Source organism: Tenrec ecaudatus, chromosome 11, assembly GCF_050624435.1.
Source record: "Tenrec ecaudatus isolate mTenEca1 chromosome 11, mTenEca1.hap1, whole genome shotgun sequence".
In the NCBI taxonomy this organism is placed as follows: domain Eukaryota; kingdom Metazoa; phylum Chordata; class Mammalia; order Afrosoricida; family Tenrecidae; genus Tenrec; species Tenrec ecaudatus.
In genome coordinates this window covers 52113877-52128784 of record NC_134540.1, presented here as the reverse complement: position 1 = coordinate 52128784, position 14908 = coordinate 52113877, and the positions used below count along the sequence as shown (strand labels likewise).

General features: G+C 48.1%; 1 protein-coding gene across 1 annotated transcript in view; it reads left to right on the top strand.

The window, feature by feature from the left end:
- The window catches only part of TACR1 (tachykinin receptor 1), a 675223-nt gene extending 660751 nt beyond the window's left edge, over window positions 1-14472 (top strand). The window contains exons 8-10 of the mRNA XM_075563057.1: window positions 6487-6637; window positions 8572-8768; window positions 11143-14472. Coding sequence (XP_075419172.1) covers window positions 6487-6637; window positions 8572-8768; window positions 11143-11434 — 640 coding nt within the window. The 3' untranslated portion in view covers window positions 11435-14472. The remainder of the gene's footprint in view (window positions 1-6486; window positions 6638-8571; window positions 8769-11142) is intronic.
- Window positions 14473-14908: the final 436 nt, after the last annotated feature.

Sequence of the window (14908 nt, the reverse complement as noted above, 5' to 3'; positions counted from 1 at the left end):
TAATATAGCCACTCAAACAGAATGTTAGGATGGACTACTGACACACATCTACACGTCCCCTCTCTCACTATTCCTCAGCCTTAATGACTCCCTTTGGTTCTAAACTGAGTGGACACAGGAAGAGGTGGGTGCGGGGAGCTTGGCTCCTTTCTGCTGCGGTCCAGGGCTTAAAGATCTCTAGCTAGATCATCTCTAGCTTCTATTTCTGGCAATAACGCCTTCTTCTTTGTCTGAGAGAGCTGACAGTGAAGGAAACACAGACCGGGGTGCACAGGCAACAGCGTCCACCCTTGAACTTCACTAGTGTCAGCGCTGGAAGCGTCCAGAGGATTTACAGCCTCATCTCTTCAGGAAACAGCAGATTTGGCTGCAAGCAATGGGCAAGCTTCCCTGGCCCTCTCTGTGAGAATGTGAATGCCCTGGAGAGGTTTTATTTGGGGGGAAATTGAGTAAACTAATAAAGAGCGATTCATAGTACCAGAGGGGCGGGAGGACATACTACGTAGCCACAAAAATTTAGATGGTGGCTGTTGATTCTGAAATGAGAGGATGTTAAAAAAAAAAAATCTCCCTTTGGACTCATTTTCAAGTGGCTTCAGTTTTTAATATTTTCTGCTTTCATTTCAATTGAGATTTTTCGGCTTTATTTTGCCTTTGTTGACTCTGTGATTGGTTGGGCTTTTTTGTCTTTGATTTGAATGCTTTTCTGTATATGAAATCCAAGATAGATAAATCTATAGAGAGAGCAACTGAATTAATAATTGCCTAGGGAAGCTAACAATAAGGGGGAAATGGGAAGCTAACAATCAGGATGAGAAAGAAGAAAATGTTCTAAAGTGACTGTGGTGATGACTGCACAACCCTTGCTAATATGACTGAACGATTAAATTGTATGAGATGTGAAATACATATTAATTAAACTATTTAAAAAACTAAGCTAGTTTCACCCAACACCAAAGCAACTGAATACCAGGTGCCACCGGGCATTTGACTCATAGAAATTTTAACACATAAAATGTGTTGGAATTACTTGAAAATGAGCATGCAAACAACAACGTTCAGAGATAGAGGCAGGATGTGAACGAGTAGTGCGTGGTAAAAGTATAATTTTGAACTAGTGAGGGGAAGATTGAAGGGAGGAATGGCGTTGGGAAATCTCTTAGCAACTCTTGGACAGAAAAATCTACAAACAAATATCCGAGTCTTTGTTCAGGATATCAAAAGAAAGCCCTGATGACCTGAAGAGCCAAATGCAAATAGATGGAGAGACGGGAAATGTAGGCTTTTTTGGGGGGGGGGGGGGAATCAATTTTAGGTATGGAAAAGACCATTCTAAGCTCAGTGACAAATGAAACATGAAGAGTTTTTAGAAAGTCGTAGAAAGTCGTAAGGATATGAGCACCCAATATAAACTGGGCTAATTATACAAGCAGTCCTGGTCACAAAAGAGCACAGGGCCAGGTATGGAATAGGTGCTGAATAAATCCTTGCTGGATTTTTTCAATTAGTAGGCAACAAGGTGTGCCTGCATTGAAGAGGTCTGTGAGGGCGTTTGGACTTGGCCCTAATATCCAAATGTAAAAGCAAACCAAATAATGCAGAATTTTTCTGTTCTTTTATCGGCAAGGAACGTAATATATTTTCCCAGAAATGGAAAAATCAAGTTGGTGTTCAGCACCAGGCGTCCAGAAGAATCAGACCATCTGAGAGGCATTCTGAGAAGGGACATTCAGGCAAAGCCACCGAGCACCAAATCAAGAAAGCGGTGGGATCCTGGCTGAGAGAGACTTGGGATGCAAAGTGAGCTCTGGGGAAGGGAGGATTCAATGTGCCCTCCTGTTCTGGACCACCATCCTCTGGGGGAAATCCAGCTGGAAGCTTCTAGCCTGAGCTAGAGCAGTGAATGCTGCAGTGTGTCCAAGGCTGGGAGCAGCAGGCGGCTCTATGCTGGGGATTCCCAGCCTGGCTGCACAGGGAAACCACCTGGGGAGCTTCTAAGACGCAGAGGCCCAGGTTGCAATGCCAGCCAAAAAAGTCAGAAGCTATAAGGGGGTATCTAAGCATAGGGATTTTCCAGCCCTCCCCCAGGTGGTTCCAACTGAACAGCTCAAACTGAGAGCTCTGTGCTTCAAATGTGGGTGTGTGCGTGAATCGAGGTAGCAGGGAATTGGTTTAAACTGCACTTTCTGCAGCGTTCTCACTGGGGCGGGGTCTAAAACTCCACATCTCCAACAAGCTTCTGGCATCTTGGACATAGCTTGTCCTTGGAGATAGTCAGCAGGTTACAGGGAGTATTCAAGTAAAGACTGGATGATCGCAGAGAAGGTTAGTGGACTCTGTAGGGGCATGGATTAGATCAGCGCTCTTCAATAGTCTGTAACAGCTAAAACCAGGTTTCCTGTCAGACAGAGTCATCCACAGAAAGCCCGCATAGAACCCCTGCAAAGCAGAACTGTCTAATTAGAGTGGAAGTGTCAAACGTAGAGCCCTGCCCTCTTGGCCTATCTCTTTCTCCACATCAAGGCACCTAGAAGCTCAGTGAAGCATATAATCAAGGCACCATCAAAACCATACCGAGCCCATTGCCACCACGGCATTGTTGACTTAGGGCAATCCCATGTGTTGGAGCGTAGAACTGCCCCATACGGTTTTCTTGGAGGAGGTCTCACCCTTAGACGAGTACAGCAGAGCGCTAACCACTATAAGACACAGAACACTGTTTTCCATCCAGTCCATGTAGACCCTAAAGGTTCAAGATTGTGATCTTTATGGACAGAGACTGCTCTATCTTTCTCCCATGGAGCACAAACCATGGCACCACCAGGGCTCCAAGGTATTATTCAATAAACCTACATACTGTTTAATTAAGCTACTGATCTTGATTTTGAGTGCTGAGTATCAGAAAGCGGAATTGTTGATGCCTGGACCAGGAGGTGACTCTGTGGAGTGAGACAGGAGGCAACCTGGGTTAGGGAGCATTATGGTATGATGAACAGGGGATCTGAGGGATTGGGGACAATGCATTCACATTCGGCCAGCTTGTCCTCTGCATGTGTCAACGCCCATGCTGCCTAGAGGAGGGGCTAGAGGGGACAAGGACGTGACGTTGTTGTAGGCACCTTCCTTATGAGAGCAATGTGAAATACACCAGCATGGTTTAATGACCAAAAGCAATGTCTGGGTGCCCCCGATGTGACAAGCATCATGAAGTGGGGACTGAAAAGGCCCTCCCCTGCCCTCCTTTCTGTCCCTTGCAGTCATACCTGGTCCTTTCTCTGGCTCCTTTCTCAAGCACCCCTGACCCTGCTTTCTCCTCTCATGGGAGGTACTCATTCTGAGAGCTGATAAAGGAAATAGGAGACTCAAGAGCAAAATAAATAAATTTACAAAAAAATATAGTCATACAAAACAACCAGTGTGTTGCACTCAACAACAAAAAAACCCGATATTGGTTCTGTGGGACCAGTGTGAACCAGCTGAACATCTCCACCGATTCTTTGCTCCCATTGGGGAAACGAGGATCGATTCCCAGCCAGTGCGCCTCATGTGCAGCCACCACCTGTCTGTCTGTCCGAGGAGGCATGCAGGCTGCCATAATGTGGAACAGATTTGCGGGGAGCTTCCGGATGAAGATGAACTCTGAATCAAAGCCTGGTGCTCAACTCCCAAATGCCAGCCAGTGACAGCCCAGGGGCTCCGCAGTACACTCGCCAAGGGCCCATGGATGGCACAGCCCCAGCACCAGGGCCCTCCGTTGTGCATTGGATCCACTGTGAAGAGAAGGGGGCTGCACAGCAGCGCCAGCACCAGGGAGAAGTAGATGCAACAGGGACACTTCAGCGTGGCTCCCTGCTGCCATGTCTCCCCGCACTTTGATGGCCAGCACGGTGGATGCAGCTGGGGGGGAGAGAGGGTGCGGAGATCAGGGCGCGGACGCATGGCGTACAGTGGTTGCCACATGGTGGTTGGAGAATCAGCACACTCCCAAAAGAGGTGCCAAGAAGAAACTTGAGAGCCAAGTGCAGCCTGTCTCCATGGAGAGATGCAGCTGGGTTCCCTGCTTTGCTGAATCTGTGCATATTACTTAAGAACGCTCCAAGTGTCTTCAAATTGCAAATTACAGTATTCAGAAGAGACGGCGTGTGTGTGAAAAACAACCACTGGGCTTCACAAGAAGAGATTGAAGGCAAGTGGGGTATCAAAAAGGGAGACTGAAAAAAGAGCTGAGGGTGGAGTGGGCGCTCTTCATCAGGAGGCAATCCCTATGGGTAAGCAGGGAGGAAGAAAAGGCTGCGGGGTGGCTTTTGTTGAGGGACAAAGAGTTGGTGGGGAGGTACTGGCTGTGCCCTACTCTCAGTTACTCTTCTTACCAGCTGTGTGAACTTGGACAGATAAACTAAGCTTAGCTTTCCTTTATACAAAAGGAAATTACAATTGTACTTACTCAATTATTTGTTTTGAGGATTAAATTAAATAACAGCAATAAGTTCTTGGCATAATGTCTGTAAATCAACCAACCAACCAAGAAACTCACTGCTATGGTGTTAATTCCAACTCATAGCAGCAGGGTAGACCTGCCTCTCTGGGTTCCAAGACTGTCCCTCTTCATGGGAGTAGACAGCCTCATTTGTCCCCCATGGGGCAGCTCATGGTTTCAAACTACTGACCTTGTGGTTAGCAGCCTAAAACCTAATACACTTTTACCACATCTCCTCTTAACACTTCCAGCAATATTATCTACACAATTAAGGCAATAACCTGTACATCCTAAGTCTTCAAAATGTTCACTGTTTTCATTATTAGTGGTAGTATTTTCTGAGCTTCCCTATTAAATTTTACCTTAAAAAGAAGGACTAGGACTTTCCAAGTATCCCCTGAAAAAAATGTCCATTCTCTAAATTTAAATAAAAGTTGCACCGCCTACTTTTTATTTAAACAAAATAAAACAAAGCTGTTTTAACAAATAAATGCCAAAGATGTCAGCACTTAGTACAACAAAAGCATATTCTTTCTCATGTTCACATCCAATACTAGTCGGTTGCTGTCTCTCCCCGAAGCGGTGACTCGGGAACACAGGCAGTTTCTACCTGGAGATGTATTTTTAAAAACCAGGCTTAGCAAATGTGGTAAAGAAAGCTGATGGTGCCTGGCTACCAAAAGAGATAGCATCTGGGGTCTTAAAGGCTGGAAGGTAAACAAGCGGCCATCTAGCTCAAAAGCAACAAAGTCCACATGGAAGAAACACACCAGCCTGTGCGATCACGAGTTGTTGAAGGGATCAGGTATCAGGCATCAAGAAACAAAAAAATCTTATCATTGTGAATGAGGGGGAGTGCGGAGTGGAGACCCAAAGCCCATTTGTAGGCCACTGGAGATCCCCTTACAGAAGGGTCTTGGGGAGGAGACAATCCAGTCAGGGTGCAATGTAGCAACGATGAAACATACAACTTTCCTCTAGTTCTTAAATGCTTCCTCTCCCCCAATCCCCCGCACTATCATGATCCCAATTCTACCTTACAAATCTGGCTAGACCAGAGGATGTACACTGGTACAGGTGGGAACTGGAAACACAGGGAATCCAGGGTGGATGATCCCTTCAGGACCAGTGGTGAGAGTGGCGATACTGGGAGGATGGAGGGAGGAGGGAGAGTGGGTTGGAAAGAGGGAACTGATTATAAGGATCTACATACAACCTCCTCCCTGGGGGACAGACAACAGAAAAGGGGGTGAAGGGAGACGTTGGACAGGGCAAGATACGACAAAATAATAATTTGCAAATTATCAAGGGTTTATGAGGGAGTGGGGAGCAGGGAGGGAGGGGAAAATGAGGAGCTGATTCCAGGGGCTTGAGTGGAGAGAGGATGTTTTGAGAATGATGAGGGTAATGAAAATACAAATGTGCTTTACACAATTTATATATGTATGGATTGTATGAGCCCCTAATAAAATGATTTAAAAATAAACTTTTAAAACAAGCAGGCTTAGCAGTAGCTTACACCTTGTGGTTTACACTCATTGTGGTTTACAGTCACTGCTCCTAGTCCTCTCAGAGAAGATAGCTATTCAAACGAGTCCTCTCTTCTCCAACACAATTATATACGTAGCATGTGTGGGGCCTTCACTATCTGGGAATATTCTAGTTGACCTACATCCTCGCCTCCCAAATTGATGACAAGCGTAATGTGAGTGGTATAATCACCTCCTTTATTCTATAGAAATGTCGTCATTAATACAGCCTAAGGTCACATTCTTTGTGTGTGTGCGTGTGTGTAGGTGATATTGAACTTACTCTCCTATGTAAATAGACATGCGTTCTGTTCCCTCTTGTTAATGATTACTCATCTTTTTTCAATCTAACTAGGAATTGTCACGAGGAAAAGAAAAATCCAGAGGAATACATGAGTGGAGGAGATGTGCTTGCTCTCTCCATCCATGCCTATCACCCATCCGGGTCTTAGACTGACTCTCCCATTCGCCTTGTCACAGGTACCACATCTGTGTGACTGTGCTGATCTACTTCCTCCCCCTGCTGGTGATCGGCTATGCATACACCGTAGTGGGAATCACCCTGTGGGCCAGCGAGATCCCAGGAGATTCCTCAGACCGATACCACGAGCAAGTCTCTGCCAAGCGCAAGGTGAGCAGGGCCAGGCAGCATGTAACCCCCTCGCCCAGGCCACAGGCTGACCAGCAGGGAGTAACGCATGGAGTCCCAGCATGGGAGGTACAAAGCAGGACCCGGGGCTGAGAACCATGCAGGGAAGAAAGGGCCTGGAGTCGAGGCAGAGGAAAGAGGACAGGGGTGCAAAGAAGAAGGGAAAGGGAGAGACTAGCTCTGTAACATTGACGTAAGGGCACAGTCATGCACCTCCGTTTTCCCTCCCCAAGAGGAACTGCCGCGGGTCAGTCATTAAGACACACACATGCTCACATGCGCACACGGTCATTGCCCAAACACTACAGAGTAATACGGTCCTCCGTGTTTTTATTTAACTTTTCCATAAACGATACATTCACATCATTCCCACATTAACCGGTATGAAAAGAGGCAACGCTGCAATGAAGGAGAACAGAGCAGGGATTGCCGAGATGGGAAACAGGGCTCGATGTGGGGATTAGCTTTGAGGTGGTGGCACAGTTCTGGACCCGGATTGAGGAGCTGTGTTCTCTTATCTACATCTACACGTGAGGACAATACGAGCCAGATCTACAGGAGTAGTCGGACAGTGCCTAACAACAGCAATCACACACACACACACACACACACTTCCTCACTGGGTGGCACAGTGGATGACATGTTGGACTGACAACCATAAGGTTAGGAGTTTGAACCAACCAAGACTTTCCTCATGAAAAAAAGGTAGCGGCTTCTACCCCCATAACAATCTGCCACCTCAGAGCCCCACAGGGGCAGCTCTGCTCCGTCCGCTGGAGTCACTGAGTCAGAGGTGTGTGCGTAATGCACCCCCAACAGGTCCATGCATGAAAAAGACAACAAAACTGGTCCAATCCAAGACCACGTTTGCAGATTATTGAATGCAGTGAATTTTCACAATGTTGTGTACGATGGTATCATTGCCGGAAGCTGAGTAACGTGTCCTGGGAACTCTCTGTCCTATTTGTGCAATTGCTTGGCGTGCTTAAATTATTTCAAAATTGAGAGTAAGAAAAATATATATATTTAAAGACTTACCATTAATTGTCCCATGTGTGTGCGCGTGCACACACACACACGGAACCAATATTTTTTTCTTGTTTAATTTTTTCCTTTTCTAACATTTTTGATCATTTGTTCTTGTTGAAATTTTAATGCACTTTTAAACCCAGTAACTATTTGCTCTCCCCTCCTCCTTCCTTCACACAAATGACAATGCATCCTGCCCTTCGCACTTCACAATAGCCCCAAGTCCTCAACAGTCAATCCATGCGGAGATGCCCTTTTTATTTTTGCTGCATACTATTTCATTACATTGATGTTGTGTTATTATTTCCAGAAGATTTCTTGGAAAGAACTGGAGGGTGCTACATCACCTGCTCTTCATAAAACCTTCTTTGAAATATCCTTCTGAAGTACCTAGCACTCCCAGAATGCCCTTCCTGCAGCTTTCTGAATCTCTGCCCCTCTCTTACTGCCTGAGTTTCTAAACCAGCTGTACAGCCTGACTCACAGGCCCCTCCTCCTTTCCTCCCCGCTGCTGCCTTTTCCCTCATTCCTGAGAACACATTCACCTGTTCTCATTACTTGTCTCATTACCAGCTCTTGGCCATCAGGAGAACACTGACTGCACCAGAATCATCCTGTCCAAACAGAATGCTGCCAAAGGTTCTGATTCAGTCAGTTTTGTGTAGAGCCCAAGAATTTGCATTTCTAACAAATTCATAGTGACAATGATGCTTGTCCTTGGACCAGTCTCTGAGAATCAAGGCCCTTTGCCACTGCACATAAAAGGTCCTTCCTCCTCCTGGGCAAGGGCCTGCCCCCCTCACACCACCTCGTGTGCAGTGGGGGGATGGGAGAAGACAGAAGCAGCCATGAGAGAGGATGTCTCACCTGTCTTGCCTTCTTGCCAGGTGGTCAAGATGATGATAGTAGTTGTATGCACCTTTGCCATCTGTTGGCTGCCCTTCCACATCTTCTTCCTCCTGCCCTACATCAACCCGGACCTCTACCTGGAGAAGTTCATTCAGCAGGTCTACCTGGCCATCATGTGGCTGGCCATGAGCTCCACCATGTACAATCCCATCATCTACTGCTGCCTCAATGACAGGTGAGAACATCGTCCACTCCCCTCTCGCCAGGGACCACAAAACCATCGCGCATGCAGCAAATAGCTGAGCTAAATGAGGAAAGCTGACTGTGGCACAAGAGGGAGTAGTGGGGACTGTGCCTAACAAATTGCTGTGCCATTCAGTGCTTGCTCGTTGTTGCCAAGCAACCAACCCAAGGTGACCAGGTTTCTGTCTTTTTCAAAAGGAACCAAACATCCACATTTTTCTTGTGAAAACTTCCCATTTTTTAATGCTGGCAACTAAGTCAGGGAGTGAAAAAATTTTAAATCTCTGTGATTGATGCACCCAAAGCATGCCTACAAGCTAGCCTAGATCTAGTCATGCCCTGTGATTTTAGTTTACTCAGTCTTCATACACAAGGGACCGTGCCTGCTGACAGAGAGAAAGAGAGGGGGCTTGCTATGGACAAAGAGACGGAGAAGAGACAGAGAGCAATGCTTCCAAAAGCAGAGTCAGCCCTATGTGGAGCAGAAAGAGAATCCTCCAGAGAGCATCTCTCTGGTTTTTCTTTTTCACTTCCAAAATACAAGCTTCACAAAGTGTCTAGTTTAAAACCAGGATGGAGTAAACAGCAAAGAATCAAGGGCTTAAAGATATGACCCCTGCCTTTCCTTTGCCGGAGGGGTCGGGAGAGCCCTCCCTCAGCAGAGGCCAACCTCAGACAAGCACATCCTCAGGGATGTGTTCAGCAATAAGGAATCCACCTTGACTTGCACAGGGTCCTCAGGAGAGAGGTGGGACACCATGCACAGCCCATTCATGCAGAGGACAGATGCTCTTCGGGGGAAGGAGGTGGGAGAGGCAAAGGCAGGAACAAAGTGCTGGCTGCCGGCTCTGTATCCATTGCTCATCCGTCTATGGAGTGTCTTCTATGAATGTGACACTCAGGCGCCATGAATGTCAGGCAAGACGTTTTCTTGAACTTGCCCATATGGTCTCTGTTCATCTGTTACAGATTCCTTCTTCTCCTGAGTGCCTGATCATCGTTCTAAGCCCTTTGGAGGTCAAGTCCCCTTAGCATATCTGTAGTTAAGAGCTGAGTCTGCCTGCTGTACCAGCAGCACACCCCAGGCACGCTCAAAGGCGGTGGCTGCATAAAAACAGTCTTCAGTCAGAACTGCTAGAGGAAAAGGACTGAGGGTTTTTTGGTGTGTTTTTGTGGTGTGGGGGCAAACACGTACAGAGCAAGGTCGTTGTCACTCAGCATGTGTTGTACACGTTGTGTCCTAAACTTAGCTGCAATTCCTTCCGTCCATGCAGCGGCACTCTTCCAGTTGCCTCAATCCGCACCAGCGGACAAACAGTCCGCTGGTGCGGATTGTATAGATCTGTCTATTGCTTGGCTGCAAGGTGAGCCCTAGGAGTGGGTCCAGCTACAGGTGGGAGGGTGTCTAAGGGCCAAGTGTTGAGGGCCCCTCCTATCCCTCTCAACCCGTGTCTTGTCTTTGTGTGTGTGCGTGATTTTTAAATTTTGTCCTACATTTTTCTTTTCTCGGATTCTGTCTGGGATAATCCGTGATTCTTATCAGAGCTGGGAGTGGAGGAAAGCAGGCCCCTTCTAGTTCTTCTGGGATCGGGGTACTGCAGTCTGGGGTTGAGATGGTCCACGCAGCCTGTCAGCCTGTTTGCTCGAGGCTTTGCCCCTCTCCACTCACCTGTCCTCCGGACGGGCAGAAACCAAGAGCTGCAGCTTAGAGAGCTTTTCAACCGGCAGGCTGCTCGGCAGCGTGGAGTTTAGAGCACTGGGCAGAACTCTGCCTTTGGCAGCTGTTACCCCAATCGACCTCTCTCTCAGCCCAGCGACGCATCCTCTCCACTGTCTGGTTATGGCCACAAAGTTTTCAAATATTTGCCTGCTCCTAAATTCATGAATGTATTTAGAGCACAGATAGATATAGATTGGATCTATCCCTAGCCTCCCATCCAGACCTGCTCAGTTTGCAGGCCTGCCTATCTAGCCACTCACAGGTGCCTGTTCACGGACGATTGCTGGTTAGTGCTGATAGGGTAGGACATAAAGTGTCTACTGCCCAGTGACTGGCACCGTTTCCAGCACACGGAAAACACTGGATGAATGCCGGCTGGTGTTGGATTAAGTACAATTCTGTCGACCCCCATGGCCAGTAGCTGCCCTCTGTCAAGGTACCCCTTACGCAGAGTTATAGGCCTGCATTTGACCTTGATTTCTTCTTTAAATATTTTTCACCTTCATATCTCCATCTGTCAACGAATTCAAAAATCTAACAGTCAAGTCATAGTTGGGTTCACTGGGGTTGTTTGAGAGCAGATGCCCTACTGGGGTGTCCCCTGAAAGTGGGCCTCCCCCAGTCACTCCGTCTGCTTCTTCTTCAGGTTCCGTCTGGGGTTCAAGCACGCCTTCCGGTGCTGCCCCTTCATCAGCGCCGGAGACTATGAGGGACTCGAAATGAAATCCACCCGGTACCTCCAGACGCAGGGCAGCGTGTACAAAGTCAGTCGGCTGGAGACCACGGTCTCCACGGTGGTGGGCGCCCACGAGGAAGAGCTGGAGGATGTCCCCAAGACCACGCCTTCGTCCCTCGACCTGACCTCCAATGGCGCCTCCCGCAGCGACTCCAAGACCACGTCAGAGAGCTTCAGCTTCTACTCCAGCATGCTTTCCTAGGCACGAAGCTGTCCCAGGTGCCACCCGCACACCGCCCACCCCTACGCCCAGGCATCTTTGTCTTGCTTCACATCGGTATTGCCTCAATCTGAAGGCCGCCGGGAATGCCCTAATAATGGGACCTGTGGGAAGGACCAGCCTGGTTTAGGTGAAAGCATTCCATCCTGGAGTCAAAAACAAAACAAACCCCTCTCATCTTTTCCACCCCTACCCCTACCTGCCCCCCCTTCCCCCCCCACGCCCCGCCGCACTCTGCGTGTACCGAAAATCAGCACCCTTAAAATGATGAGAGCGTAAAGGAGGAGTGCGTGGGGCTGAATTTTCTCCAGAGTTCATTCCATGATTCTAGAAGTAACTTAGGCTGCAGGTGAGCCCTCGTTCAGAATGAACCCTGCAATTTTCAACCCATCCAATGGGCCTGTGTGTCTGCAGTCCTTGCCTTACCTCGACAAGTTCATGGCCAGGCATGCTCAGATGGCCATGGCGCTTCCTGGTGGCTCGCTTCCCACCACGCTTCACATCACTGAGCGAGCAACACCGGAGCCCCATCAAATCTGACAGAAAGAGTGACCGTTGACTCGAGGCATCCAAGGAAAGAAGACATCCTTGTCTGCCTCCCATTCAGCATCTCAGTGTTTCCTGTGTGGAAGCATTAGGAGTCCCAATCGACTGGAAGGCAATGGGCTTGGTTTGTGGGGAGGAGGGACGGGATGGGAGGGAGAGCCTCCGAAACTCCTGCTTCCTCTTCCTGCTGATCTTTCTGAGCAACTGACAGGCCACAGAGCCCAAATGGCTGTTACAGACACCCCCTGGGGAGCCGGCGCTGCACTTCAGCAGTCGGAGCCTCGGTCTCCCTATTTGGAACAATGGGGCTGAACTAGGTCATTGAAATAATATTCAGTGATTCAATAATGGCATGAGTTTTGTTTGCTTGTTTCTTTTAAAAAATAAAAAGGTGGTTCGAAAAAGAGTAGGAGCAGCACGTCCAGCGATTCATGGCCAGCTCCCGGAGAGGTAGCAACGCTAAGAAAGCATGTAAATAGCCATCACAATTCTTCGTGCTGAATCCCCTAACATGGCAAATGCATTTTTAGGGCAGGCTGCAAATCTGAGGGGCCATGCCAAGCTCCACTAGGCTCCCGGTCCCTACACTGGGCTGTCGCTGGCTGAACCCTGCAGTTGAAGATGATATCAGAGAAGACAAATGGGAGTCTCCTTCTCTGGCATTCTGGCTGCCCTAGGGCAGGGGCACTAACTCAGATGCTTAACGTAAGCGACATGCACTCCATTGCCCAATGAGTGTAGCACTGAGGCAATACTTATGGACAAGGGGGCCCTGGCATCTTCCCTTCAACGACTGAACCACGGCTTCCTGGAGCTCCTTGAGGGGGTGGAATGACTCGCCAGCCCCACACGACAATGAGTTTACCCAGACCAGGCACTGAATGCTTCAGGTCCTTCGACAGCTTTGGGGTTTCTAGAAGGCAAACATGCAGTTGCTTTGGGTTTCCCAGATGTGCGCTTTGTCCAAATGTGGCTAGAAGCAGAAGCAGCCTATGATACCTTCCTCACAGTTTGCGCATGTCCTCTGTCCACATTGTAGAGGAGACAACAACTCTACCCACAGGGTGTACAGCCTGCCCAGGCCCCACGGGCTCTCACCTACTCGGAGCACTCGGAAAAGTTGTATGACAGCAGTGTAAACCTGAAAATCCCATGGGAAATATTCTGCCCAGCAGTGTGGAAGGAATTCGATAAAGCCAGGGCAAAGCAGCTATATGAATGGATACATAGTTTAGGAGCACAAAGTCTTTGTGCAAAGCAGTAGCCCTACTTCTACTAGAGAAGAATCCCATGTATATATTATTTACTTTGGAAGAAGTACCTAAGAAGCAAGTGTCAATGGAGGACAGTGTATGTACCGAAGGAAAGTTAGGCTTGAATTCAGCACTGATTAAGCACCTGCTCTGGACTACACCTGAGCTGCGGACACACAATTCCTTCCACTCCGGAGGAGCCTGCAGGACGGCCGTTGCCTGGCAAACTCACCACTTCTGGTGGAGAAATGGAGGCAACTGAGAAACAGGTTCTCTACAGCACTCTAAAAGCCACCCCCAACATGGGTGATCAAGCCCAAAGGCTAAACCTTTCACACAGTCTTTGGCAAGGAAATCCCAGGACGCTTCCAAAAGAGCCACCAGTAAGTCCAGGAGCCCGACAGGGTGTGGGTGAGCACCACACCACTCCATACTCCCTGGTCCGGCACCGCTTCCAATGTGATGACACTTCACCTCAGAGGGAGCCAGCACGCTCCAACTCAGCCCTCAGTGGGCATTTAACTTAAGACAATCTTGTCAGCTCCCATGTGTGAAATGCACCATGATTTGCACTGTGCATGGGTCTCATTCCTACTATAGAAATGTATCATCCCATGTGTTTATCTCATGAATGTGTTTCCTTGATGTGTGTCCAATAGTAATAGACGATAAGACATCATGGGACCATCTTTTTTAATGTTACTTCCCAAATGTGAGATCCAGTAGCCGTCTGTGTGTGATGTAGGTTGTGCCCACGTTCTCCTTCTCGGACCACCTTTCCCACAGACTCGCTGTAACTGGGACCATGGTCATCATGGGACTGGGAGAGGGGCTTCTGTGCGAAGAGCTCAAGGGCAAGGGTCCTTGTCCTCCTCCCCTCTCACGAGCAGGCTAAGAAATGACGGGCTGTTGTTTCTTAAGAAGGACTGAGTGAAATCCTAGGGAAGTGGGACTCAGGAGCAGACCTGTTGAGCTAGCTTTTGGGAGAAGAGTCCAAGTGAAACCAGGTAGCTCTCATGGTCTCTAGGATTTCCAGCTGGATGTTTTTAAAGACTGTTTAACAGAAATAAAGGATGTGTTTGACCAGCATATGCCTGTGTCTCATTCCTAGGGAATCCAACCACACACTAGGGGTTGGCTTCAGTGGTACCAATTCACTCACTGTTAATTCTGACTCATGAGATCTCATGTGTTTCAGAAGAGAACTATACTCCACAGTGTTTTCAGTAGCTGATGTTTTAGCAGTTGATAACTTGCCCCCCACCTTTTAATAATCATTTTATTAGGGCCTCATATGGCTCTTATCACAATCCATACATACATCAATTGTGTAAAGCACATTTGTACTTTCATTGCTCTCATCATTCTCAAAACATTTGCTCTCCACTTAAGCCCCTGGCATCAGTTCCTCATTTTTCCCCTCCCTCCCCACTGCCCCCTCCCTCGCGAACCCTTGATAATTTATAAATTATTATTTTGTCATATCTTTCCTTGTCTGACGTCTCCCTTCACCCACTTTTCTGTTGTCCATCCCCCGGGGAGGAGGTCACATGTAGATCCTTGTAATCAGTTCCCTCCTTCCAACCCACCCTCCCTCTATGCTCCCAGTATCGCTGCTCACACCACTGGTCCTGAGGGGATCATCCGCCCTAGATTC